The sequence below is a fragment of the Vicia villosa genome, unplaced genomic scaffold (genome assembly GCF_029867415.1).
Source record: "Vicia villosa cultivar HV-30 ecotype Madison, WI unplaced genomic scaffold, Vvil1.0 ctg.001100F_1_1, whole genome shotgun sequence".
Classification (NCBI taxonomy): Eukaryota; Viridiplantae; Streptophyta; class Magnoliopsida; order Fabales; family Fabaceae; genus Vicia; species Vicia villosa.
In genome coordinates this window covers 121,112-147,618 of record NW_026705479.1, presented here as the reverse complement: position 1 = coordinate 147,618, position 26,507 = coordinate 121,112, and the positions used below count along the sequence as shown (strand labels likewise).

General features: G+C 32.7%; 3 protein-coding genes across 3 annotated transcripts; 2 read left to right on the top strand and 1 right to left on the bottom strand.

Moving 5' to 3' along the window:
* The first annotated feature begins 3,809 nt into the window (after window positions 1-3,809).
* On the top strand, window positions 3,810-4,753 carry LOC131633235 (putative F-box/LRR-repeat protein 23). Its single transcript, XM_058903945.1, has 2 exons — window positions 3,810-4,159; window positions 4,270-4,753. Exons 1-2 carry the CDS (start codon window positions 3,810-3,812, stop codon window positions 4,751-4,753), a joined length of 834 nt encoding a protein of 277 aa, XP_058759928.1.
* Window positions 4,754-11,612: 6,859 nt separating this feature from the next.
* LOC131633255 (uncharacterized) lies at window positions 11,613-12,919 on the bottom strand. Its single transcript, XM_058903961.1, has 2 exons — window positions 12,838-12,919; window positions 11,613-12,174 (listed from the first exon to the last, which is right to left on the bottom strand). Exons 1-2 carry the CDS (start codon window positions 12,910-12,912, stop codon window positions 11,653-11,655), a joined length of 597 nt encoding a protein of 198 aa, XP_058759944.1. The 5' UTR covers window positions 12,913-12,919; the 3' UTR covers window positions 11,613-11,652.
* An 8,609-nt stretch (window positions 12,920-21,528) lies between these two features.
* On the top strand, window positions 21,529-25,358 carry LOC131633247 (non-specific phospholipase C1-like). Its single transcript, XM_058903954.1, has 3 exons — window positions 21,529-22,808; window positions 23,828-24,004; window positions 24,700-25,358. Exons 1-3 carry the CDS (start codon window positions 21,692-21,694, stop codon window positions 24,999-25,001), a joined length of 1,596 nt encoding a protein of 531 aa, XP_058759937.1. The 5' UTR covers window positions 21,529-21,691; the 3' UTR covers window positions 25,002-25,358.
* The last annotated feature ends 1,149 nt before the right edge of the window (window positions 25,359-26,507 follow it).

The window sequence follows — 26,507 nt, the reverse complement described above, 5'->3', positions numbered from 1 at the left end:
TGATTCATTTTTTAAAATGTAATAATCATTAAATATTATAGAGCAAAATATTATTTTAAAAACTATTATTAATAATAATATTATTATAATTAATAATCTTTAATTTTTATTTTATTTTTTAATTTCTAACTATTATATTTTTTTATTGTTAATCTAATCTAATATCAATTACTTACTTACATTTTTTTTATTGTACTAATTAAAGTCTATTCATGTTCTTCATGCAAAATTGAATAGATATATTTCAATTTTAAATAAAAATTCAATATTTCACTATGCTCCATGTATAGAGAACTCAAAAGACATGTTAAAACTTAAAAGTTGGAGTGACACTCTTCATGAGCACACCATAGAATATTCATTTTATTTTTTAAATCTCTTCCATTTGAGTTTGATTTTTTAAATATATTTTATTAATTTTATTAATAATAATAATAATAATAATAAGTAAGAATAGCTGCTGTATGGATACAATTATAGCATCTAATTAAATTTTATTAATTAATATTCACTAATTAATAATACACATTGATCACAGAAAAAATATAATACATAATAAATCCTAAAATAAATTAGGAAAAAATTATTTTCCATTTGATAGTAATTTTTAGATCAATAATTAATTTAATATAGTATATAATAATAATGTTATAAAAATATTTCGATCAATAATGATTTTTTTTGGATAAAAAAATTATAAATTATGAACTTATTTTTGTATATAATAATAATAATAATGTTATAAAAATATTTTGGATAACATTCAAATTAAAGTGTTATAATTATCATATACGATTTAATTTATTTATTTAAAAAGTTATAAATTATATAATAATTAATTTATATTATAAATATAAATTATTACGCATAAAAACATATAGGGAAAGAAAGGACGTCTAAAATAAAAATTATCAATTTAAATGACATTATAATTTATAAAAGAAAAACCATCAATTTAATTTTATGCTATTAATATTTAGTCACGTCTCTATCAATATAATTGGACTAATAAAAAATATAAAAAATCAATTAAATCATTTTATAGTTTTTTTTTGGACAGAAAATAAATGATATTCATTCATTCAAATTGATAGAGTACATCGTTGCAATACAAATTCAAAATCGCCAAAAACAAAAAAGGATGAATCTGCGAACAAATCCACAGCATATATTTTAGCTATGTCTCTATCAATATATAATTTATAAATTAATTTTTATGCTAAATTTTACCGTATATTTTTAGGAATATTAACTATGAAAAGATATATAGAAAATATAAAGCTGAACAAACAATAAATAATAATTAATATCACATTAAAAACAACAACCAATACAAAGAAGAAAAAGAGAATTAAATGCAAAAAGTAACTCTACAACAAAGGTGTTATGGTAGTAATTATTTTAATCTTGTAATTTATTATATATAAAATAATTAATTTCAAAAAGAATAATAAATTTTATTAATATTCTAATAATGATTCTATGATATAATGGGCATTAAACGATTTCTTCAGCAAAATAGTTAAAATAACAAAGAAAAAAAATTGAAAGATATACAATGTTTTATTAAAGGATCAATAATGAATTTATTTTTGTATATTATAATAATGTTATAAAAATATTTTGGACTATATTAAAATTAAAGTGTTATAATAATCATACATGAATTAATTAATTTATTTAAAAATTGTAAATTATATAATAAATCAATTTAAATTATAAATACAAATTATTACACTTAAAAAATATTTACTGAAAGAAAGGCATCTAAAAGAAAAATCATCAATTTAAATGAGGTTACAATTTACAAAAGAAAAATCATCAATTTAATTTTATGCTATCGATATTTAGTTTTATTTCAACTTCTTAATTCTCTCAAGAGCACCAATAAAATGTGTCTGCATCACACCCTCAAACAGTATAAAATATGTCTGTAAAAAAAAATAGAACTAAGTTAAAATATATGCAACTAAATGAAAGGTGAATCGTAGAAACCTGAAAATTGAAAATTTAGAATGATCAGGATGCAACATATTGAACCTACCTTCCTGACCTGGATGCAACATATAAGAGAGTGATATTCTCTTAAGATAGCTAAATAACCAAGTACAAACGTGAGGCTAGGATCTTCCTTATAGAGTTGAGCTAGCTAATAAACCAGAATAATTCAAATAGTAAAAAAGAAAGTATTATGACATGAAAAATGTATTAGAGACTTAGAGTATTGTTATACATCTTTGAGTTACCATCAAATTCACCTGCAATGATAATTCATGTGACAAAGATAATAATTCCAAGAATTTAAAAGACAACAAAAAACAATGCGGCAAAAGACAGCAATTGACATTAAAAGACAGCAAAACCAACAATTTATTGCGTACACCTTGGACAAAACTACATATTGCAGCAACGTCGAGCGACGCGGAAAGGCATTTTCAGGGGACTTGGTTGCAACCTACAACATTCAATAATAGATCAATTGATATATCAATTTCATGTATTAACAAAAAAAATCAAAACCTTGAAGCATTTCAGCTCCTAACGTTTTCAACACATCGGCTGCATTCCTCTGTTTATTTATCTAATCCATGGTTTTGTCGACATCGTCAATATTCCTGAAAAAAAGAAACAGAACCAAACCTAGTTAATATGGAGCATAATTATACACCTTCTAACATTATTATCTATAACTCAAATCACCACCATAAGATGCAAGAAAGATTAATAATATAAACCATTGTCTGAACCAATCCTAATTATGATTGCATTTTCACCTGGTAATGAATACATAGCTGGAAATAGAAGAAAAAGAATCTTGAAATGGTTATTCTTCATGGATGAAGACCATTAATACTCTACGTTACACACAATAAAATTATTCAGAATAAATTCAATCTATCAAGAGAATGGAATGAGAATGGATTTGATTTTTTCATTTAAGGTTCTGGTGGTCGGAGAATGGAATGACGGCCGCTAGGGTTTATGAAAAAAGAGAGAGCAGGCGGAGTAGATGGAAGAGATAAGAGAAATATTAGATGAAACAGATATAAATGAAAGGTGAAAAGAGAAACTGAGAAATTGATTGAAAGGGTATTTTGAATTTTGATTTGAAAAGTTGATGCCAACTGTACAAAAGGAATAATGCGATTGGGCAATAAAAATGATTTAGTCAATTATTATTAAAGGTTTTTTTTGTAAAGACTTAAACAATCTGAAAATAATAGTTTTTAAAAAAAATTGTTAATTATAGAAAAGTTAAATAGACACTTGAATGATTATTTTAAAATGACATTGAAAGTTGGAAAGTTTTTGTTTTTCCACAAATTTTGAGAAGTTAAATAGACACTTAAATGATTATTGAGTTTTTTAATTAATTTAAAACAAATAAATATGATTAAATAAAATAAATAGAATTGTTTTAATTAAAACTTTCCTTTTATAACATAAATAAAAACAGCAGCATGCATGAGAGGCTGACAAGTGGCAAACTTGCCAAAGTTCTCATTTTGCTTTATTATTATGTATGATCCCATTGGGCATCAAACTAATTGTTTAACATGGGAGTGTGACTTTTTTTTTATTTGGTTTAATTAAAAATATGTTTCAATTTCAAAATAAAATTTATTGAGGAATTAATCGGAAACAGAGCAACTTTAATATTCATACCCCTGATGTTTCACTTCTCAAAACGAGTTAATGCGCGATGATAATATTAGTACTCTTAATTACATTGTCACTTTCCAATGTTTATAGGAAGCTACATTTCACTTTTACTTTATAAAACGGTACAATCCGCCTTGGCTTGAATCATGGCGTCCTCTTCCATTCAAGCATCAGAAGTGGAAAAGAAAAGTACAACTGATCATCCAGATTGGCTAGAACTTCCAAGAGATGTAACAGCAAACATCCTCAAGAGACTTGATACCGTTGAAATAGTAACAAGTGCATGTCTAGTGTGTCCTTTATGGTGGAATATCTGCAATGACTCTGAGTTTTGGGGCTCCATTCGCATGACCAAGCTTCGCTATTCAAGCTACGACTATGAGGATAATTTGATTCAGATTTGTCTGTATGCAATTGACCTAAGTTGTGGTCAGCTAGAAGAAATCAATATAGACTATTTTGCTACTGATGATATCCTTGCACTAATATCTAATAGGTAAATAACTTCTATATTTATAAATATATCTATATCCATGATATTCTAATTCTATTTCCAAGCATTGTTAATGGTTTTATATTTGAACTTTACAGCTGAAGTAAGGTTAGATACATGCGGCTTATAGATTGTGGAGCACTGTCCGATATCGCATTTTGTGAATCTGTAATGAGACTTCAACATTTGGAGGAGCTTGAAATTTCATTTAACAACGGTTTATCTAAGTACGATTCTCTTGAACTTGTTGGTCGAGGTTGCCGTCTTTTGAAATCGCTTAAATATACTGGGGTTGTTGTCGATAACAAGGGCAATGATGTATTGTTTTCTATTGCCAAATCAATGCCTGGGTTACATCGTCTTAAAATTTCTGGAGATATGCCCACTGATGATGGTGTTGTTTCCGTTCTTGATGGATGTACACTTCTTGAATCTTTTGACCTTAGAGGTTGTTGTACCATTCATTTCAGTGAAAGTTTAGAGAAAAGGTGTCGCCATCAAATTAAGGATTTTGGACCTCCATTGCAATTATCTTGTGCTTCTAATTGGGATTTTGGTATCTCAAGTTATGTGGACTCTTATTTTAATATGGATTAATATAGTTATGTTGAGACATGTGTACGATAATTTATCTCTTTCTATGAATTGATTATTTTATCTAGATCCAATTTATTTGATGTTTTTAGCTGAAAGGTGAATTACCCTATTATTAAACTACATTTATTTGGTACATCATAAATGAGTAAAAAATATAAATAATTATAATAAACATAACTTTTACACAAAATATGTTCTAGGTTTGGATCATATGTTTATTAATAAATAAGCAAATAGAAAGAAAACTTTATGATTTAGCTTTCACACATATGATCATTTGAATCATGTATAACCATCTTATAAATTTCAAGTATGTACACATTTTATATTTTTAGTTTACGACATTCTTTAGTATTTTTGGAACATCCATCATTGGTAACTCTTGCAACTCCTTTGCAAATTAATCATTTAAACACGTTCTGTATGCATTAAAATCTTACTTAAATATTTGGAGTTGCAAATTAATTATTTAAACACTTTCTATATAGCATATAGACGCTTCTGTATGCATTAAAATCTTACTTAAACACTTGAATCCAAACCTCCATATCCTAGTTGTTCATCATTGCAGGTCGAGGTCCACAGCAAGATTCAGTTGTTTCCAAACCAAAGTAAGCATTGTAATAGCTTCCTGGGAGTTTAGTGAAGCTAACAGGATCATTACAACACTTCCAAACCTCCATTAATCCAGGGTTCGATCTCCATTTTCAGAGGTATAAAGCTCAACTTTGAACTCTATGGTTTAAGCATCAATTTGTGCATTTCTTCATACCAAATTGTTTTTTTTTGATGTGTTGAATGATAGCCCTAAGGTATTATAGATTGATTGTGCATATTAGTCATTTAATGTTAAATCAAAGTTTTAGGATTCTTCACGTTTTCTGGAAAATTAGAAAGTCACAGTTAAAATCAATGAATGAATGATATATGGTTGATTTTGTGATTAAATTCTAAACATATTTGCTTTTTACACTTTTGAAAATGATTGAGAAATGACCAAGGTCGAATTTTGAAAAATCATGGATAGAGGTTGAAGATGAAGTTTGAATGTTTGAATTTATGAACTAAATTTATTTTATATTTAATGAAAGTTGTTTTATAAAGGACTAAATCGTTTGGCTTAGTTGTTTTTGTGTGTGTGTGTGTGTTTGAGGCGTGTGTATAAGGGTGTGAGTTTGAATCACCCTTTTACCACTTTTATTTTAACTTTGTTTTTTCAAAACCATTGAGAACTGATCTTCATATAGTATGAACCAAAGCCGCCTTATGATCACCAAATAGCACTTGGCCCAATAGTCATGTTTTATGCCCTCGAGAGTGAGGGCGTGGGTTCAAATCTTGCTAGGGTCACCTTTACTTTTTTTTAGCATTTGTTTTCTTCATTTTATTTTACAACTTTAACATTTTATTTAAAATAACAAATCAACTTATTTTTAAGTGATTTTTTTGCATACATCTTATTTAACCTATCTATTTTATGAATATGATTTAAAAATCCAAAAATATTTATTATTTAGTCATTTAAAAATTAAAACAAAAACAAGTCCTTTTATGTTTTAAAAGTCTTTAAAATCATTTCTTTTAATATTTTCTCAACAAAGTAAATTGTATATTTTTGTTGTGAATCCATTTAGAGTTATGTTAGAGTCATATTGACAATGCCATGTTCCCTTAAACCAACTCTCTTTAAGGGTTTGGTCTTTAAATCAACTTTAAAATCAAGGTTTAAATGCACTTTTGGTCCCTCTATTTTGATATTTTTTAATTTTTAGTCCCTCTATTTTAAAAACCAACTTTTTAGTCCCTAAACTTCACATAACTTGAGATTTAGTTGCCCCCCTCCAATTCTAGTGACGTTGCATTAATTAGTAAGATAAAATAATTATTTTTAATGAGTTGGAAATGTTGACTAGGATAATTTATTAATTTACAATTTTTTACATAATAAATTAATTATCTGAAATTTTAAACTAAAATGTAAAAGCTTTTGGCACCAATCACTTTAACATTTTTCTAATCCACAAGAATGTAATAATATTTGTAGTTGTGAACTATATAAATACTTATATTTTTTCTTGTTAAATCGATGCGGGACTTAGTCTAGTAATAAAGCACTACATTACCATTACTATCCTTTTCTCTTTTAACTCTCCAACTGAACTAACAACACAACACTTCCTAACACGGTTAAGCTCACCATGAGAGGTTCCAACCATTGATGATGAACCAAGAAATGTGAGCAGGTGGTTGATCATACCACACACCATAAGCACACCTTAACATAAGCTAGATTTTATACCATACACTAACATGATCTAGTTTATACCAAATGCATGACAGATGGAGCAGCTCTGGAGACATCATCAATGAAAAACCACCTTACATAGAAAATGCATAATCCATTTTCTATCAAAATTAAATTTCTAACTGCGGAGGTCTTACATTAAAACTTTCGATACATAACTTGAGCATGAAACAAACAAAATACTATGTTTTAACAATGTAAGTAACATGTTGACTATAAACTTAATAAAACCGTACTTAACCATAGGATAATGGCAATTAAAATTCTATAATAGAGAAATTAATAGAATAAGACTTTGTATACAACAACGTGAATCCATGATAGAGAAATTAATAGAATTGAATCTATGATAGGTGGTGAAAGATATTACTCTAAAAAAATTGATACAATGGCCAGTTGGAGAAATTGAGATGCTGTGAGTTCTCTTATAACACAGACTAATTCATATATATTTGTTATCTTACATGGAATTGAAATAATTCATTTATTAAAACACAATAATGTAAAGCTTTGAAATAATTCATTCAAACATTTGTATGGAATTGAAATAGCACAGACTTATTCTCTTATATTTGTTAAAACACAAACACGTTGTCCATTTGCATTGATAAAAGTACTAATGACTATGCAAAGGTTTGATAAGAAGCTATACAATCTCATCATTATTAGCAGCAAGCAATGAATAGAATTTCAAAAAAAAAATAGTGTGTACAAATCCCACGTCGTTTTCTCAACTAAAATCTTTAGTCTTTATATAGCTTTGAAAATGTTAAGTAGACGAGCACTTGTGGGTACTAGTGGGCTGGATTGTAAGGATATCAAATTTTGATAGGTTTCAGGCCCAAATGAAATTCTTTTAAAATTTGTATTCATTAATAATTAATTTAAAAAAAAAACGAGACTAAAATAATTAATTTATTGGGTAATTAAAAAATACAAATTAAGATATTTATCTAGTCATTAATGCCATGTAATTAATAATATATTTTTTATCCCAATCATCAATGCCACGTATGCAAAATTCGAGGGGGACCATGAAAATTTCAAGTAAGGTAAAGTTTAGGGACCAAAAAGTTGAGTTTTAAAATAGAGGGACTAAAAGTTAAAAAATATCAAAGTAGGGGGACTAAAAGTGCATTTAAGCCTAAAATCAATTAGGATTATGTGTGTTTCAAAACCCTAATATTTCCAAAATCCTAATTTGAAATTCCTTTGATCTCTAGCAATACCATGTTAATATAAGTTGTTTGCTTGGATCCCTCCTTGTTTATGTACTTGTACATACTTGTTGATATTTTTATCCTTGTACATTTATGCTTTGGTTATGTTACTATCTTTGTATATATACATTGTCTACTAACCATGCATTGAGACATTCATCCATGATCACATCATATTCATTCATGAAATGATATTTAGGTATGTCACCCTTTTGTTCACCAAGACTTTTATCTTTGAGTTCCTACCTTGTTGTATTATTTAAACTCACTCTTGCTTGTGTCCATGATGCACACACACACACACACACTTGAGGTATTCACCATGATTGATAAGCTGTGATGCAAACCAATTGTAATGGGAAATTGTCTATCTCTCCACCCTGTATCCAAATAGTTAGTTGATACTCCTTCATACATATCTTGAATAGCTCGAATATATGCAATCCTAACCCTTTTCCTCTCTAGGAATTTACATTAAATCTCTCTAGGCACTCTATCATATGCCTTCTCCAATTCAATAAAAATTAAGTTTAGGTCTTGTTGGTCCATCCAATACGACTCCATCACACGCCGTAATAGATAAATTGCTTCCATAGTCGACCTTCCCGATATAAAGTCAAATTAATTCTCGATGACTTGAGTCTCTTTTCTTAATCTTTGTTTAATCACTCTTTTCCATAAATTTATGGTATGACTCATAACCTATAATTTGCAAAATTTTGTATAACCCCATGTTCTAATTGAATTCAAATTATACATGGATAAAATTTTTGAAGGACATTCTTCATAGAAAATTATGTATGGATTATGATGTAAACTTATGTTGGCCAAAGCATTCACACATATATTAGCCTTATTGTATACACGTTCAATCTTAACCTCTCAACCATGATCAACAATATTTGTTATCCGTTGAATGGTGTCCATTACAATATTCATTTTGTAATCGTTCTTGTTGATTTCTTGAAAAACATCCTTATTGTCAATATGGAGCTCAATCTTTCGATGACCTCTTTGAAATTCCATGTTTAAAATTTATTGTACTTCATACAACTCTGCTATGTAGACTCCTCAAACTCCTATAATTTTTTAGAATCCTCCATGTCATGCTTCATTATTGTCCCTTAGCGGAGAAGTTTTGCATGAAGCCATTTTTTTCGTCGCTTCCACGCCTCCGCCAATGGTCAAACCACCGAATGGTGATGCATCTAAGCCTCCTAGTCCTTCATTTGATGATATTTTCACTAAAGTCCAAGGAGCCACTACTGTGAAGAAGATAATGGATCTAATTGAAAAAAGACTTATGTAAATCTGTCTTGAAGGAGGAAAAGATTTTTCAGGAACCGTGCAATCTTTAGAAAGAGTTGTTAGTCATTAAACTCCCTGGGAAGAATGTGTGCTATCATTTGATGAAGGTTAGGTTAAAGAAGATGTGGGAACTTGCTATAGGTTTTGATATCATGGATTTTGACAATGGTTTCTTTGTGGTTGAGTGTGAATTTATCACAAATAGGGGAAAATTGTGTCAGAAGGTCTATGAATGTTGTTGGACCATTATTTGGCAATGGCTCAATGGACTCTTGACTTTGCATCTCCTCTTACAAAGGTGGAGAAGATTCTGGTTTGGATTCAATTTTCAGGGCTTAACTTATTGTATTATGATAAGAGTATCATTCTTGGTTTGGTATCTATTGTGGGTACTCCTTTCAAGGTAGATACTAACACACTGAATGTAGAGAGGGTAATGTTTGCGAAAACTTTTATGTAGATTGATCTGACCTTTTCGATTGTTAAAAAGGAAAATAGTAATGGTCAGTGGTACAACGTGCATTATGAAGGTCTTCATATTTTTTTCTCCAGTTGTGGCTATTATGGAGATCACATTCGTGATTGCAAGAAAACACTAGATAATGTGACGAGAAAGGAAAATAAAGATTCGTACGAAGCACAATATGCCCTTGATCTTGGATAACATTATATGAAGTATGTATAACATGGAACAAATTGAAAAAAATCTAGGAGAAGGTTTCCTAGACCTATACTCAACCAAAAATTAGAATATCTTCATGTAAGGCGAAAAGCCCGACCGAAGCTAAGAGGGGGCAACTTTCAAGTACTTCAACACGATCACCTCAAATTTAGAAAGAGGCAGCCAAAGACTTATCCTGGTGAACATACACTTGTAAAATGGAACTGAACACCTGTAAAAGGGGCTGCATATCCTTTTTTCTGAGTCCACAGGAAAGACCGACAAATCAGAAAGGCAGTCGACCATGATGTTGGTTCTGTCAACGACCACCTCAGTACTTAAGACTGAGGGGGTCCCTAGTATTTGCGAAGTCACCCAGTTATATTTTCCTGGTCATCCGGTTCCACCAATGCCATCCTTTTCATGTATAGTTCATCAATCTCAAAATATTGTTCGAAAGGTTTAAGCTAGCAAACTCCACCCGTTCGACCGATGCACTCCAGATGGTCCTTGATGTTAGCATCACTAGGGTCCCAATTGTAGACCTTTCGTTAAGCCTGTATATAATTTCTAACACACTCCCTCCTCAGGTCAGTAACATGCATTTATGGAGTCAACAAAGTAGGAGAAGTTAAAATTCTAGAAACATGAAAGGAAGAGGGCGTGGAGGAAATCCCGTGATCACACTCAACCTTGTCATCAAAGAAGAGAGCGTCAAAGGAAGAATCCTTGGAGAAAGATCCCTCATCGTGAGAATTCGCAAAGAGTCTTTCCAAATGAGAATTATTGATTATAGACATGACCTCAAAACCAAAGCAATCATAGAAAAAACACTACAAAAAAAAAGCCTCAGTAGTGACGTGAATATCACGCCACTAACCAAAAAATCACATCACAAACCAATATTTGCGAAGTGAAAATTCACGTCGCAGGAGGCAAGGTGGCAACTTTTAGTGACGTGATTTTCACTTCACTATTTAGTGAAGTGTAAATCACGTCGCAACATTTGGACCAGTAGTGACGTGATTTACATGTCACTGCCTAGTGGCATGCAAATCACGTCACTAAATTTACCTAGAGTAGTTGGAAAAGCGCAATTATATGTGTAAAGTTGCGACGTGATTTTCATGTCACTACTTAGTGACATGGAAATCACGTCACTAATATTTTTTTTTTTTTTGAAAAAACCAAATATATATATATATATAATTAAATTAATAAACTAAATATATTAAAATTTATAAATTAATTCAATAAACGAAATATAAATCTAATATTAAAATTAAGAAACTAAAATTATAAATCTAATATTACTAAATAATGTAATTATAATTTAATTAATAGTTTACACAAATTCAAAATTAAAAGTTATAACAACAAAATAAAAACTAAACTAAATCAACAATCAATCCGGGTCGGGAAACTCATCCTCATTTAGATTTTCCTGATCAGTCGGCGCAGAACTCCCCATATTTTGGTTTCCACCAAAGGATTGCATAAATTGTCGCATTTGTGCCTCCATATCCGATTGTCTTTTCGCCATGACCTCCATTTCCCGCTGATGCTCACTCCGCATTGCCCTCATTTGGGCCTCCATTTGGGCTTTCAGTGCCGCTTCACGTTCCGCCGCCTCACGCCTCACCTCATTTATCGCCAATTGTCTTACAGTGTCTCTCTGTTCATCTGTTAAAGTTACAGGACGTGAACCTCCTTCCCCGTCGAGAACTCTTTGATATAGAGTTCTATCATCAGATCTCAAGGTGCCTGCCAAATTTCCACCACCAAAAAAACACCCGTTAGGCCCCTTGCCGCCAATGACTTTACTCCAAAGATAAAAATCTACATCTGGATGAAGCGGCTCTCCCGGTCTTGGAGTATACTTAGGATTAGCAGTCAGAAATTGTACAAGCAATGCCTGATAATCATCCTACACATACAAAAAAAAGTTAAATATAATTTAGTTGCCACATGAATTTCACACCACAAATTTAGTTGCCACATGATTTTCACGCCACAACATGTCACATGCCACATGAAAATTATAACACATACATTCTACCTGTCAGAATTAATTAATAAATCAGAATAATAATACCGATTTAATTCATACATTATAACACATACATTCTACCTGTCGGAATTAATTAATAAATCAGAATAATAATCCCGATTTAACTCATACATTATAACACATACATTCTAACTTTGATCACCAATTTGATTCATATATATCAACACTTTATCGGCACTTCACAATCACCACCAAATACATCACAATTCATCGCTTAAAGAAATACCGATAGCTTAACCAAATATAATACGGATAGCTTAACCAAATATAATACCCAACTTTAACCAAATAATACCGATAGCTTAACCAAATATAATACAGATAGCTTAACCAAATATAATACTCAACTTTAACCAAATAATACCGATAGCTTAACCAAATATAATACGGATAGCTTAACCAAATATAATACTCAACTTAACCAAATAATACCGATAACTTAACCAAATATAATACCGATAGCTTAACCAAATAATACAAATAGCTTAAAAAATAATACTGATAGCTTAAATAACTTACCATAGCTTTTTGTGTACGACTGTCAACAAAATCTCCTGTTTTCTTTTTCCGAGTCCTCGCAACCAGCTCGGTCATAAGTGGAGGTCTATTTAATTCCTTAGTCTAAATAACAAAATAAACTATAATTAATAATATCAATTATTAATTGAAATTATAACTTTGAGAAGTGGTAATAATTATTACCATGCGACGAACATGCTCAGCAGTGCTTATACTTCCAACAACATTAAGGCAACCACCCTTTTCAGATGCTCACATCTTCTTTGCATTTTCAGATTTGGCCGCAAACTCATCACTCTCCCAATATTTAAGAAGTTCCCGAAAGATTTCTTCTCCTATCCAACTAGGACGGATGCCATGAAGTTCCCAACGCTTTCTAACACGTCGTAGCATGTCAGAAAGTCGTCTTGCAGTTCTGCCATAATAATTTTTTTTAATCTGTCTCTCTTTCATTGGTTCCCACACACATTTTTCCTGCATTAAAAGTAGATAAAATAAAAGTTAGATAATTGTAGTGAAAAAGTTATTTAAATAACAATAACTTAAACAATAAATTAAGTATACCTGAAATTTCGCAAACCAATGATCTCTATCATCGCCCTTAACATCTTTAAAAGTCTTTATAAGCTTTTTATAATTCTGCTGAATTATATAACTTATAACTTTGGCAGCAGTCCGACTCGGCGTGAATCTAAACAACATTAATTGAATTAACATTAATTATAAAGTTATAAAAAATGGAAATGTATACTTAAATAAAAATTGATAAATAAGAAACTTACGAGCTTCCTTCGGGCCTAATAAAAAATCTCCCATCAATGATATGAATCTGACTTGGATCATCATCCCCTCGAAGATCACTCCCATCCAACTGATCATCCGCAGTCTCATCCTCCGCAGTCTCATCCTCCGCCTGATCATCATCCTGTGGGGGCACATGTGGGGGATGTGGGGTGGGACCAGTCTGTGTGGGAGGTGGAAAACTAGATCCTCCAGTCTGCTGGAAAGATGAGGGACTAGTCTGTGTGGGAGGTGGAAAACTAGATCCTCCGGTCTGCCAGAAGGATGGGGGCACATGTGTCTGCTGGAAGGATGGGGGCACATGTGTCTGCTGGAAGGATGGGGGCATCTGTGTCTCCTGGAAGGATGGGGGCATCTGTGTCTGCTGGAAGGATGGGGGCATCTGTGTCTGCTGGAAGGATGGGTAACCAGGTGGTGGTGGGGTAATAAAAGACGGACTGTCATATGGATACTGAGAGGAGAGTAGTGGTAGAAAACCCTAAGTACTGGCCATGGACATACGATTAACCTGACTCTGCGGGGGAGGACACGTGGCCAACTGAGGTGACTGACATACTACTAATCGTGGGCGTTGGTGCTTCTTCTTACCACTATCATCAGCTACACCCTTACCTTTATCAAGTCGGGGTGGCATTTTACCTATTTATAGAGATTACACAATTAATATAAATATATTCAGCAAATGGTTGACTAAGTAAAATTATAAAAATATAATCTCAACAACTGGTTGTCATTAACACATTCAATACATAGTTCATTAAGTGAAATTATAAAAATACATTTTCAACAACACATATTCATTATTCTAAATCTTCGTGCTCGTCATCCACATCATTCTCATCATTTGATGTGATATTGTCCTCAGATGCAATATCTTCATGCTCTTCATCCAATATAGACGAATCAACTAGATGCCCCTCAACCATTGTATGAGACAAACTTGTAGTTTGTTCATCTGCAACCACATCATTAATTTGTTCCACTTCATCAACTTGGAAAGCAAGATCTTCTTCCACTAGATCGTCAGATTCAATATGACCCATTGGTTTTGTTTTTATGACAACACACCACCCTCGTTTACGTGGCACAAATGAAGGATAAGGAACATAGTAAACTTGCCTAACAATATGTGACATTATGAAAGGGTCATACTCTTTGTACCTCCGGTCTATTTGAATCTCAACAGTACCATATGTCCTATCTATTTTTGTGCCTCTAGTTGGATCATACCATTCACAATAAAACAAGACAACTTTATTTTCCGAGTCCAAGTAAGTGTACACCAACTCATAGATATGTTTGACAAAACCATAGAAGTCATCTTCACCACCATCTGTAACTCCTTTCACAAAAACACCACTGTTTATGGTCTTTTTCCCTTCAGTCCATGTATGAGTGTGAAATTTATATCCATTCACGAAGTATGTGTGCCATTCATTTGCGCTTTGAATAGGGCCTTGAGACAAGTTTCTCAAATGGAGTATTTCGGGAGTCGGTGCAACAATGTTATACATTCTCTCCTTAAACCGTGCTGGGAATTGAGCATGGATGACACCAGATGTTGATTGTACACCGGTAGTATGAAAATAGGTGTTGTTGAATTCCCTAAAAAGAAACACATTATAAGTTTCAGAGTAATGAGTTTTATGATTGTAAAGAAAATTAAAAGTTAGGGGTATGTATACTTACTCAAGAAATGGTTTAACTTCAACGCAGTTGATCAAGACATGAACATGGGCAGATTGCATTTCTTGTTGGGTCAACCAATGCACACCCTTTTTTCCAGATGGACGGCCTGGAAGCCCGAAGACCGATAAAGTGAATTGACTCCTTTCACTAACATTGACAGGATTTCGAATGATTCTTGGAGTTAACATCAAATGCTTGAAATAGTGACTGCAAAAATGTGATGTTTCTCGATGCAAGTAATGTGCACATATCGATCCTTCAACTCTAGCCTTATTTTTCACTGATCATTTTGAATCACCCATGAACCTTTCAAACGGATACATCCACCTATATTGAACAGGTCCTCCAAGATAAGCTTCATAGGCGAGATGCACAGGTAAATGTTCCATGGAGTAAAAAAAACCAGGCGGAAATACTTGTTCCAACTTGCATAGAATGACTGGAATATTTCGATCCAACTTAATGACGTCATCTACTTTTAAAGCTGAAGCACAAATATCTCTGAAAAATTGACTAATTTCAGTCAGTGGATTAAGCACATGTTTAGGTAGAGAACCAAATGCAATTGGTAGCAATTGTTCCATAAAAACATGGCAATCATGACTTTTCATACCATGCAACCTCCCAGTGTTGGCGTCAGCACACCTTGCTAAATTTGAAGAATAGCCGTCGGGCATTCTCAATTCTTTTAACCATCGACAAACCGCTTTACCTTCTTGGGGGGTCAGACTGAAACAAGCCTTCGGTTTCAATAATTTCCCATTTGGTTGAGGCTTCAACTCCAACTCTTTTCGATTGCACCATTTTTCCATGTCATGTCTAGCCTTCTCATTATCTTTCGTCTTGTCTTTAACATCCATCACAGTGTTAAATACATTATCAAAAAAATTCTTCTCAATATGCATAACATCTAGATTATGGCGCAACAAATTATCTTTCCAATATGGAAGATCCCAAAATATACTTCTCTTTGTCCAATTGTGATCGACCCCATATCCTTCAACTCTACATGCCTTTCCAGTATCTGTAATTTTTGGTAGCCCACAAACTTTGTCCCATACAGCACCTGGTGACAATCGGGGCGGAGGCATATCTGTTACCTGTTTGTCTTTTATGAAATTTGTCTTGTTCTTTCTATACGGATGATTTTTTGGTAGAAATCAGCGGTGACAGTCAAACCACGAGCTTTTCCCCCCTTTATCCAACGTAAACGCCTTCGTCTCTTTCATACAATGCGGGCAACCCATTCTGCCATGTGTACCCCAACCAGACAACATGCCATATGCTGGAAAGTCGTTGATGGTCCACATCAAGGCAGCTCGCATAGTAAAATTTTGTTTACGTGATATATCATAAGTCCATTCTCCACCAATCCACAACCTCTTCAAATCATCAATTAAAGGTTGTAAATACACATCAATTCCGGCTTTTGGACTCGAAGGTCCTGGAATGACGCACGTCAAAAACATGTATGGTTTTGTCATGCACATCTCAGGAGGAAGGTTGTAAGGGGTTACAATAACTGACCAACAAGAATATGCGGTTCCTGACCCTTGGACATATGGAGTAAATCCATCAGAGCATAAACCAAGCCTGGCATTTCTAGGTTCTGCGGCAAAATCAGGATGCATTCGATCAAAATGCTTCCATGCCTCGCCATCAGATGGATGTCGCATAGTGCCTGGACTTGTGTTATTTGTGTGATGCCATGTCATTTGACTTGCACTGTGCATTGAAGCAAACATTCTTTTTAACCTTGGTATTATCGGAAGATAAAACATGGACTTTACTGCTACACGGTCTTGATTAGTGTTAACGGCTCTACTGGGAACTTTATATCTTGGACTCTTACAAAACTTACATTCCTCCAACAACCCATCTTGAGTACCAAACTCATTGTCGTAGAACAACATACAACCATTAATGCAACAATCAATCTTTCTTACTCTTAAGCCCAACTTCGACACCAACTTCTTTGCTTCATAAAATGTTGTAGGTAAGTTGTCTTTCATTTTAGTTGAGTCCAACATCATTTTTACAAAGAATTCCAAACACTGATCAGGAACATTCCAATTTGACTTGGCGGCCAATAATCTCACACACATTGATAACTTGGAGTCAGACGAACCGTCAAACAACGGCGTATTCATCTCATTCAACAATTGATAAAATCTCTGCGCTTCTTCGTTCGGCATCTCTTCCCCATCACAGTCTTCAGGTTGATCATAGGTCACATTCACACCAAAAGCATCCTCAACCATGTCACCGATCTGATTAAAGTTTTCCTCATATTCAATAGGCGGTCTTTCCTCATATTCCATTGACGGACGACTACTTGAAGCATGCGTACTGCTAGTGTCTGGTACGTTACTCGGCAATTTTTCACCATTATACGTCCAGACGCAATAATTTTCCATGAAACCCCTTCTATACAAATGCCTGACCACTTCATCTGGGTCACTAATTATAGGTCTACATTCACATTTAAGACAGGGACACCTAACTCCTCCTTCGCTTCGACAACATTCTTGAGCAAACGCCCACGTGATAAACCCGTTAACTCCTTCTATAAAATTGGGTTTAAGTGCACGTCTTCCTGGTTCCACTCTATCGTACATCCAACTACGATAATACAAATAATATTCCATACTGCACATATATCCAATCATTCTCTTTTTAGTAACAATAATTAAACATTTACTTATATCAACTATAAGTAAATAATTAAACACTTACTTATATCAACTATAAGTAAATAATTAAACATTTAATTATATCAACTATAAACAAAATATTATTATATTATTTTTCAAAACAAAATAATATACTTCACACTATAATAAACATTTTTAAAACAAAATAATATATTATTTTTTAATAACTATGTAGTAACCTTCATTTAAAATGTTGTTTAAAAAAATACTAATTCACACTATTTTGTTCTTAACAAACTTATTATTCCTTTTAAGAAATATAAAATATAATTCTAATCCATTGTATTTTATTTTAAATATATACCTAATATATTTCATTTCTAATAACATTTCATTTCTATTTTGTTCATCAATTTTTAATGATCTCTAATCATCAAAATTCAATTATACCAAATATACAAACTTATTATACCTAATATATTTCATCAATTTTTCATCATCTCTAATCATCAAAATTAAATATTCAATTAAAATTCAATATTCAATCTATTCAATCTATTTCAACTCTAATCATCAATTTTTTTACTCTAATTTACAATCTAATTTCCAACTCTAATTTTCTATAAACCTAATTTACTACAAAACTAACATCCATCAATTTTAACCTTCAATATAATTTTCTACAATCTAATTCATCAATAAAAAAAAACCTAAAAAAAATAAAATGCCAAAATTACCTCTATCTTCCTCTATCAATCTTCAAATATCTTCAAATATCTTCCTTTAATCTTCAATCACAAATATTACACCTAAAAAAAGTTTATAACACAAACAAATAAATTATAAAAATTAAAACGAAATTATACAAAAAATTAAACCAATGAAAAGACATAACTATTGGTAGGAAAAAGATTTTTTTTTTTGAAAGGTGGAATATAAATTGTTTTGGTGAAATTCTTATGACATTTAATTAATTAAGCTTAACATGGAAAATATTTTCATTCATGGCATCATATCGTTTGAGATTCTAAAAAATCACGGTTATGTTTTCAATTTCAATTCCATTTGTAGATTCAAACCAATAATAGAATAATATTCTCAATTTTAATAGAAATTATTGTTTTAAATATATGGTTATTTTATTTTGATACCATCAAATTATGGTACTTCTTTTTTATTCCATATCTGGTTTAGCAAAAAGTAAATGAAATGATAATTTTCTAAACCATAATATTATTCCATCTCTGGTTTACCAAAAGCAAATGTAATGATAATTTTCCAAAATTCATATCATAATCCATAGCATAAAATTAACAGCAGTAACTAATTTCACACACAATCATCTCTCCTTAAACTCATTTCAGATTAAGATTAACTAACACTATCACGCTACCAAAGCCAAAAAATTTCCAACTACAAAAACAATAGATAAACAAAACTTACAAGCTTAATTGCAACTTAGCTTCTTCATTAGTTTGAATATTAGTACCTACAAAACAAACAAATTAATCAAAAACAAACCCATATTATGAAATATCTGAACAAAAAAAATCAGTATAAGAAGAAAAAATCAAAAAGGATTTCATACTTACCTTGAATGGGGAAGAGATTTTGGGAGAAAATGAGGAAGAAGGGTTGGAGAAAATGGGGAAGAGGGGTTGGAGAAAATGAGGAAGAAGAGAAAGAAATTGGGGAAAAGGGTTCTGGAACGAGAGAGGGGAAGAAGCTTTTTGGCAAAAGGTAATAAAGAGTTTAGCGACGTGATTTTCACGTGTCTAGGTTGCGAAGTGAAAATCACGTTGCAACTTCCTAAAGCAATAAATGTGTCAGTCAACGTTCAGCATTAATTATGGCGTGGTATACTAAAAAAGGTTGCGACGTGAAATACACGCCGCAACAGAAAAAAATGAAAATTTGAAATCCCCCTTTGAAATTCCCCCCTTTGTCAGACTACTTTATCTGTTTTCAATTTTTTTTATTTTATTTAAAGGCTGCGACGTGTTTTTCATTTCGCAACTTTTTTTTTTTTAAATAATATTTAAAGACACCCCATGTGCCAACGTTGGTTTTAGTTTTTTAATATAAAAAACCTATAGTGACGTGATTATCACGTCGCAACTCACTTTTTTGAGCCACGTGATAATCACGTCGCAAAATTAAGTGGCTATATCACACTTTTCTTGTAGTGAAAGGAGAAGGGTTTGAACCATAAGATACTCTCGTTCTCACTACAGGAGATGTGTCACTCTCACACTCATTAGCCAAGCTAATGGGACTTCCACTTATGTTGACTAAGATAAGAAAATGCGGAAGATATTAAAAGCTTGAGGTAAGCAAACTACGTGGTAAAACAGAAGAGGACGGAAAAAAACAAGTGTAATGGGTAGGCATGGTAACAGGGCGGGCCGGGGACGGTTATTACCTCCCCCAAATCCAAAATCAATCTCCGTTCCCTGTCCCAAACTCAAACGGGGTTGAAGAATTAAAATCCAAAACCTACCTAAACGAGTTCGGGTTAGGTTTGGGTATCCCAGTCCCGCCACCATCCATTTAGTGAAATCAATTTTTCTAATAGAAATCAACGGAAACGAGAGGTTACAAAATCTACGATTGGTTTTCTCTTTGGAAATATAAACAAAATCAATTGCACTATAAGTAGCGCTATGTTCTAACTAGTCACCTCAAGCCACACGTAAAAAAAGATCAACGAAATGTTTCAATGAGTGGAAGACATTTAATGCACTTGTTCCCCACTACTTTTGTAATTGATCCAAGGCGTTTCCACTTCCGAGCCAAAGAGAATGATATCCTCAGAAGGCAACCATGATTGGTAAGACTTCCCCTGTTAATAGCTTCTTGGCAAGCGTTGGGGACAACTGTTTTAAGGTGGCCAAAGACACATTTTTCTGATCTCCACTCTTATTACACTCATCTTAAATTTTGAACTGATTTAAATAGAGTACTAAACTTACATGTCCATCCCACAACACCATTATGGAGATTAATACGGGAATCATTCACCATCAAATTATGATTATAGAACGAAACAATTTTCTAACCTGTTTTCATAATTATCTTACAATTGATTATTATATGATAGAAAAGAGAAAACAAATTTTCATAATTATCTTACAATTGATTATTATATGATAGAAAAGAGAAAACAAATTTGTTTTTTACTAGGATAAATTCAATAGAGATACTGTTGGAATTAATCTTATTATTTTTTTTTACTATTCGCACCGGTTTCGCCACTAATCCGGCTCGTGCATAGAGACATGCGCACTAGCTAAGCAAGATTGTTCCGCCTGAAAATCGAATTCGGTATTCTTCGAGTACGTTCTTGGACGGGGCTCCTTGCCAATGGAGCTCAACCGCTTGGTTTGAAAATAATCTTATTAAAAAAAGTACTAATTGAGCCATTTAGATTGATGATAGGAAGGATACTTTATTTCTAATAAATATCCAATATAAGATCATGGTTGTTGGAATGTACACGTACTCCTCTTACCTAAACATAAATAAACTTGTAGATTTTTCTCATTGAATAGAGAAAGATAAAGACACCAACAACGGATCCTTATTTTGAAAGCATATACCGTATTCATTTTCTCATTCACCACTTATATAAACCGTACACGTAACTCATCTCCAATACCACTCTTCACTGTTACTTCTTCTTTTTCCAAACCCTTCACCGACCACCGGAGATGAATCTCCGGCGAGTCTCTTTCTCCTTTTTCTTCTTCCTATATCTCCTCCTCACCCCCAATTTCTCCTCCGCCGCAAACTCCGATGAGAATCTCCACCGCAAAAAACACAAAATCCCAGGACCGATTAAAACCATCGTAGTCATCGTCATGGAGAATCGCTCCTTTGACCATGTACTCGGTTGGCTCAAATCAACCCGACCCGACATCGACGGACTCACCGGTCAAGAAACAAACCCGATCCGAGTCTCCGACCCATCTTCCCCCAAAATATCTGTCTCAAACGACGCCGTTTTCATTGACTCCGATCCCGGTCACTCGTTTCAAGCTATCAGAGCACAGATATTCGGATCCAACGAAAGTTTATCTAACCCGGCTCCGATGAACGGTTTTGCTCAACAAGCCGAACAAACTCTCAAAGGCATGTCGAAAACCGTTATGAGCGGGTTCAAACCGGAGCTTCTCCCGGTTTACACTTCGTTAGCTAATGAGTTCACGGTGTTCGACAAATGGTTCGCTTCCGTTCCGGCTTCGACTCAACCGAACCGGTTCTACGTCCACTCCGCAACTTCTCACGGTGCTATGAGTAACGTTAGGAAGAATCTCATCCACGGTTTCCCTCAACGCACAATCTTCGACTCGCTCAACGATAACGGTGTTAGTTTCGGTATATATTACCAAAACATCCCTGCAACGCTATTTTTCAAGAGTTTGAGGAAGTTGAAGAACACTGGGAAGTTTCATAGCTATGGTTTGAAGTTTAAGCGACATGCTATGAAGGGGAAGTTGCCGAATTATGTGGTGGTTGAGCAGCGTTACTTCGACGTGAAGCTTTCTCCGGCGAATGATGATCATCCTTCTCATGATGTGGCTATAGGACAGAGGTTTGTGAAGGAAGTGTATGAGATATTGAGGAAGAGTCCTCAGTGGAAAGAAATGGCGATTTTGATAACTTATGATGAACATGGTGGGTTTTATGATCATGTTCCCACGCCGGTTGAAGGTGTTCCTAACCCTGATGGGATAATTGGGCCTCACCCTTATTATTTTAGGTTTGATAGGTTGGGTGTTCGTGTTCCGACTTTTCTTATCTCTCCTTGGATTGATAAGGGTACAGGTATGGTTTCTAAAGTTTCCATTTTTATGTACATTTGTTTTTGGCAATGTTGTATCATATTTGAATTTTCTGTCCTGCTTAGATTTGTTGATATTTTGTAGATTAGTGTCTTTTGATATTGTGTAGAATAGTGGCCTAATGCTACTCTTAATATTGTAGAGAATAGCATTCGAATGCGTCGGTTGCAACTTTAGTAGTGGCTTTGATGTTGTGACTTAGTTTATAGTCCTGAACCTATTTTTGAAACCATGGTCTTGTTCATGTTCATTGCTAATGTTTTAGTCCTTGAGGTTGTCTTAACTGGGAAGGTCCAGTACAAGTTTTAAGGATTTTTTGTTTTGTTATCAGAATTATGTTAGTTTGGTTTTGATGTTAAGTGTTATTTTATTGTTGGTCTTCAGAACTTGATGCAGATTGAGTTGTTGTTGTACTCTAGACATACTTGAAGTATACTTTGGTCTATGAAGATGTACATACAGATTGCTTAAATTTATTTGGTTGTTAGAGGATTGTATTTTGAAGATATAACTGTTTGATAACTTTATATGGCTTTGTACTTGCCTTTGTTGAAGTTATTTTTGGGTCTAGTTTGACATGAATCTAGTTAGTGTTGCACTTGATCAGGTTTCAGTACTATTTTCATATTTTATTGGTAAATTTTTGCATTGTATAGAAGTGATGTACTAACAAATATACTTTTGTGTACTCTTGTAGTATATACTGAAAACAATATTTGGTCATCTTTGTGTATACTGTTGTTCTCACTTATGGAAATAATCTGTTCTGTAGATATGACTGAAATGTAATTAAGTAGTTTTAGCGTAGATACTTATAATAAATGAGTTAAAGGAAGTAGCTTATAGATACTTATAATAAATGAGTTAAAGGAAGTAGCTTATAGATACTTATAATAAATGAGTTAAAGGAAGTAGCTTATTTCTTGAGACAGGTTACTGAATTTGGGGATATGTGTTGATAGTGATGACTGATGAAAGCTATTTCTTCTCCTTTTCTTGCAGTGATTCATGGACCTGATGGACCAACACCATATTCTCAATATGAACATTCATCTATTCCTGCCACAGTAAAGAAGCTTTTCAATTTAAAATCCAATTTCTTGACAAAGAGAGATGCATGGGCTGGTACCTTTGAGAAATACTTTTACATTCGAGATACTCCTCGTGATGATTGTCCAGGTTTGCATCTACTTCTTTGATTGTTAAATTTGGTTACATCATTCTTTGCATTCTGTATCATGTCTAGAGATCCATAGTTAAATTATCATTTTAAGCTGGCCAAATCTATATCTGTATCAAAACTCAATTCATAAGATAAATTTAACCTCTAATTGTTAAAGTGCAATCTGTTTTATTCTGCCAAATAGTGTAGTTCTCCTTGATCAATCTTGTTATTTTACTCTTGCCGAGAATGAAAAAAGAAAACTGGTCATCAATAGACTCTGAAGCTACCGGGATCCGCTTTCCCTGCAATGGAAAGCATGCGGTTTCATGCAGTTTCAATCTAGGCTGTTAATCTGATATCAGAAAGTTCAGATTACACAATAAACAGCTAAAAATGGTCTCGACTGTTAATTTGAAATCAGACGGTTGAGATCGGAAACTGCATGATGCAGAGACTGTACCATATTCAAATCTAAGGCTAACATCCATGATAATAAATCCAATATAGACACCAGTCTAGTTTAGGAAGCCATGCCTGAGTGCAGTCTTAGAAATTTCCTCTTCTGTCTATATCTTAAAACAAGTTTGGAAGTATATTGAAATGCCAATCGTACAATTATTAATCACAAAAGGGTCCAAAATGTATACAAAATTTTCTGAGCTTCTAATAAGTGTCTTTGTATTAACATGATTTCTAATATTTTGTATAGAAACACTTCCTGAAGTTTCCACTAATCTAAGGCCATATGGACCAAGAGAAGATTCAAGTCTCTCAGAATTCCAAATGGAACTGATTCAGCTAGCGTCTCAGCTCAACGGCGATCATGTACTCAACTCCTACCCTAATATCGGGAAAACTATGACAGTAAAAAAGGCCAACCGATATGCAGAAGATGCAGTGAAGAGGTTTCTTGAAGCTGGAAAGGCTGCACTTAAAGCTGGTGCTAATGAATCTGCTATTGTCATAATGAGGCCTTCCCTTACCAGTAGAGCTTCTGTGGAATCTTACTAGTTCTTTCACAACTTGGAGGTGTAAATATAGTATATATAGTTTAGCTTGTAGCAAACTTAAGAAAAATATAACAGTTAACTAGATAATTAGTTAGTTATTATGCTAAAAAATGCTTTAAGTTATTTACTTAGTTGATAATTAATCACCTGGTGGTGGTTGACTGAACTTTAGGAAGAATTTAAGTATTGTAAATTTGTGTTCAATTTTACTACGTGCTAGATGAAATGTTTAGATTATATAAGAGAAAATCCTATAAAAATATTTATGCTATGTGGGCAATTCATGTACCCAGACAACAATATGTAATATGTGAAGCAGCGTAATGTTGTTCTTAATTCTAAAAAATATTTTACTTTATATTTATGGTCAAATTACGAACAAATTAAAAAATATGTTTGGATATATTTTATGAAGGGAAATGCTAACCAGTAGGCAATGTATATGAGTTTGGAGGGGAAGAGAGGGGAGGTCTTTGAAAATAAGAAGAATTGGGGGAAGAGAGGGGAGGTCTTTGAAAAATAAGAAGAATTGGGTGAAAATAATAAAAAGATTTTGAGTAGGAGGGTTTGAGTTTATTCATAACACCAAAAACCTCATAAAATGGAGAAATCTTAAAAATTGTATTAAATGAGGGTTTTGAAGGGCTTACATAAATTTTCCAAATATCTAATAGGTTGTTATAATATTCTGAAAATTAAAAATTTAGTAATGATAATTGATAATGACTCTTTTATCATTCTAAAAAAAATTATTTTTTCAAAAAATATAAAATATCTTTTTATATTTTTTTAAAATTTCGTTTTTGAAAGTCTTTCCCTTCACTCTGCTCCAAATTTCCAAACATAATCCCTTTTGTGTTATATAGGTTTTTCCTAAATAGCTTAATAACAGGATACTTTTAATTATTAAAGTGATAAGTTTTTATAAAAATATATGTATTTATTTAATACTTTTAAATAGTGCCCAAAGGGCATGACCTCTTTTGTGTTATATAGGTTTTTCAAAATATTTGTGGCTAGAAATTTGTACCTATGGTTTATAACAATGCTTTTCTATTATTTTTTCATAGATCTATAGTTTATAACAACGCTTTTCTATTATTTTTTTGAGATTATGATTAGAGTTGGATATGTGCCAGCCGAAGACAAGCACACACTTTTAATTTGTGGTTCATGTGGATTTTGGATTGCATGAGTTGGATCGTTTAGACCCTAAATTATCGAGTTAAATTTGTAAATTTGTTGGTTAGAGAAGGAGCTAACCTATATGGTTAACACTCTATCTAAGTTTTTAGAGGAATAAAGAGTAATGTGAAAGTGCGAATGAATTTGAATTATATATTTTTTTTTTACATGAGATATTTAATATATGTAAATTGGTTAAGGTGTATCTTGCTTCATGGCTTGAAATGCGGGAAACTATCATCTTAAGACATTTAATATATGAAAATTGGTTAAGGTGTATCTTGCTTCATGACTTGAAATGCAGGAAACTATCAGATGATAT

Bases quoted from the DNA above. Each gene is read 5' to 3' on its own strand.
- LOC131633235 (XM_058903945.1), top strand. From the start codon at position 3,810: ATGGCGTCCTCTTCCATTCAAGCATCAGAAGTGGAAAAGAAAAGTACA. The intron at 4,160-4,269 runs GTAAATAACTTC...AAGTAAGGTTAG, and splicing joins CTTGCACTAATATCTAATAG to ATACATGCGGCTTATAGATT.
- LOC131633255 (XM_058903961.1), bottom strand. From the start codon at position 12,912: ATGACCGAGCTGGTTGCGAGGACTCGGAAAAAGAAAACAGGAGATTTT. The intron at 12,175-12,837 runs GTAAGTTATTTA...TTGTATGTGTAG, and splicing joins GTCGTACACAAAAAGCTATG to GATGATTATCAGGCATTGCT.
- LOC131633247 (XM_058903954.1), top strand. From the start codon at position 21,692: ATGAATCTCCGGCGAGTCTCTTTCTCCTTTTTCTTCTTCCTATATCTC. The intron at 22,809-23,827 runs GTATGGTTTCTA...CTTTTCTTGCAG, and splicing joins TTGGATTGATAAGGGTACAG to TGATTCATGGACCTGATGGA. The intron at 24,005-24,699 runs GTTTGCATCTAC...TATTTTGTATAG, and splicing joins TCCTCGTGATGATTGTCCAG to AAACACTTCCTGAAGTTTCC.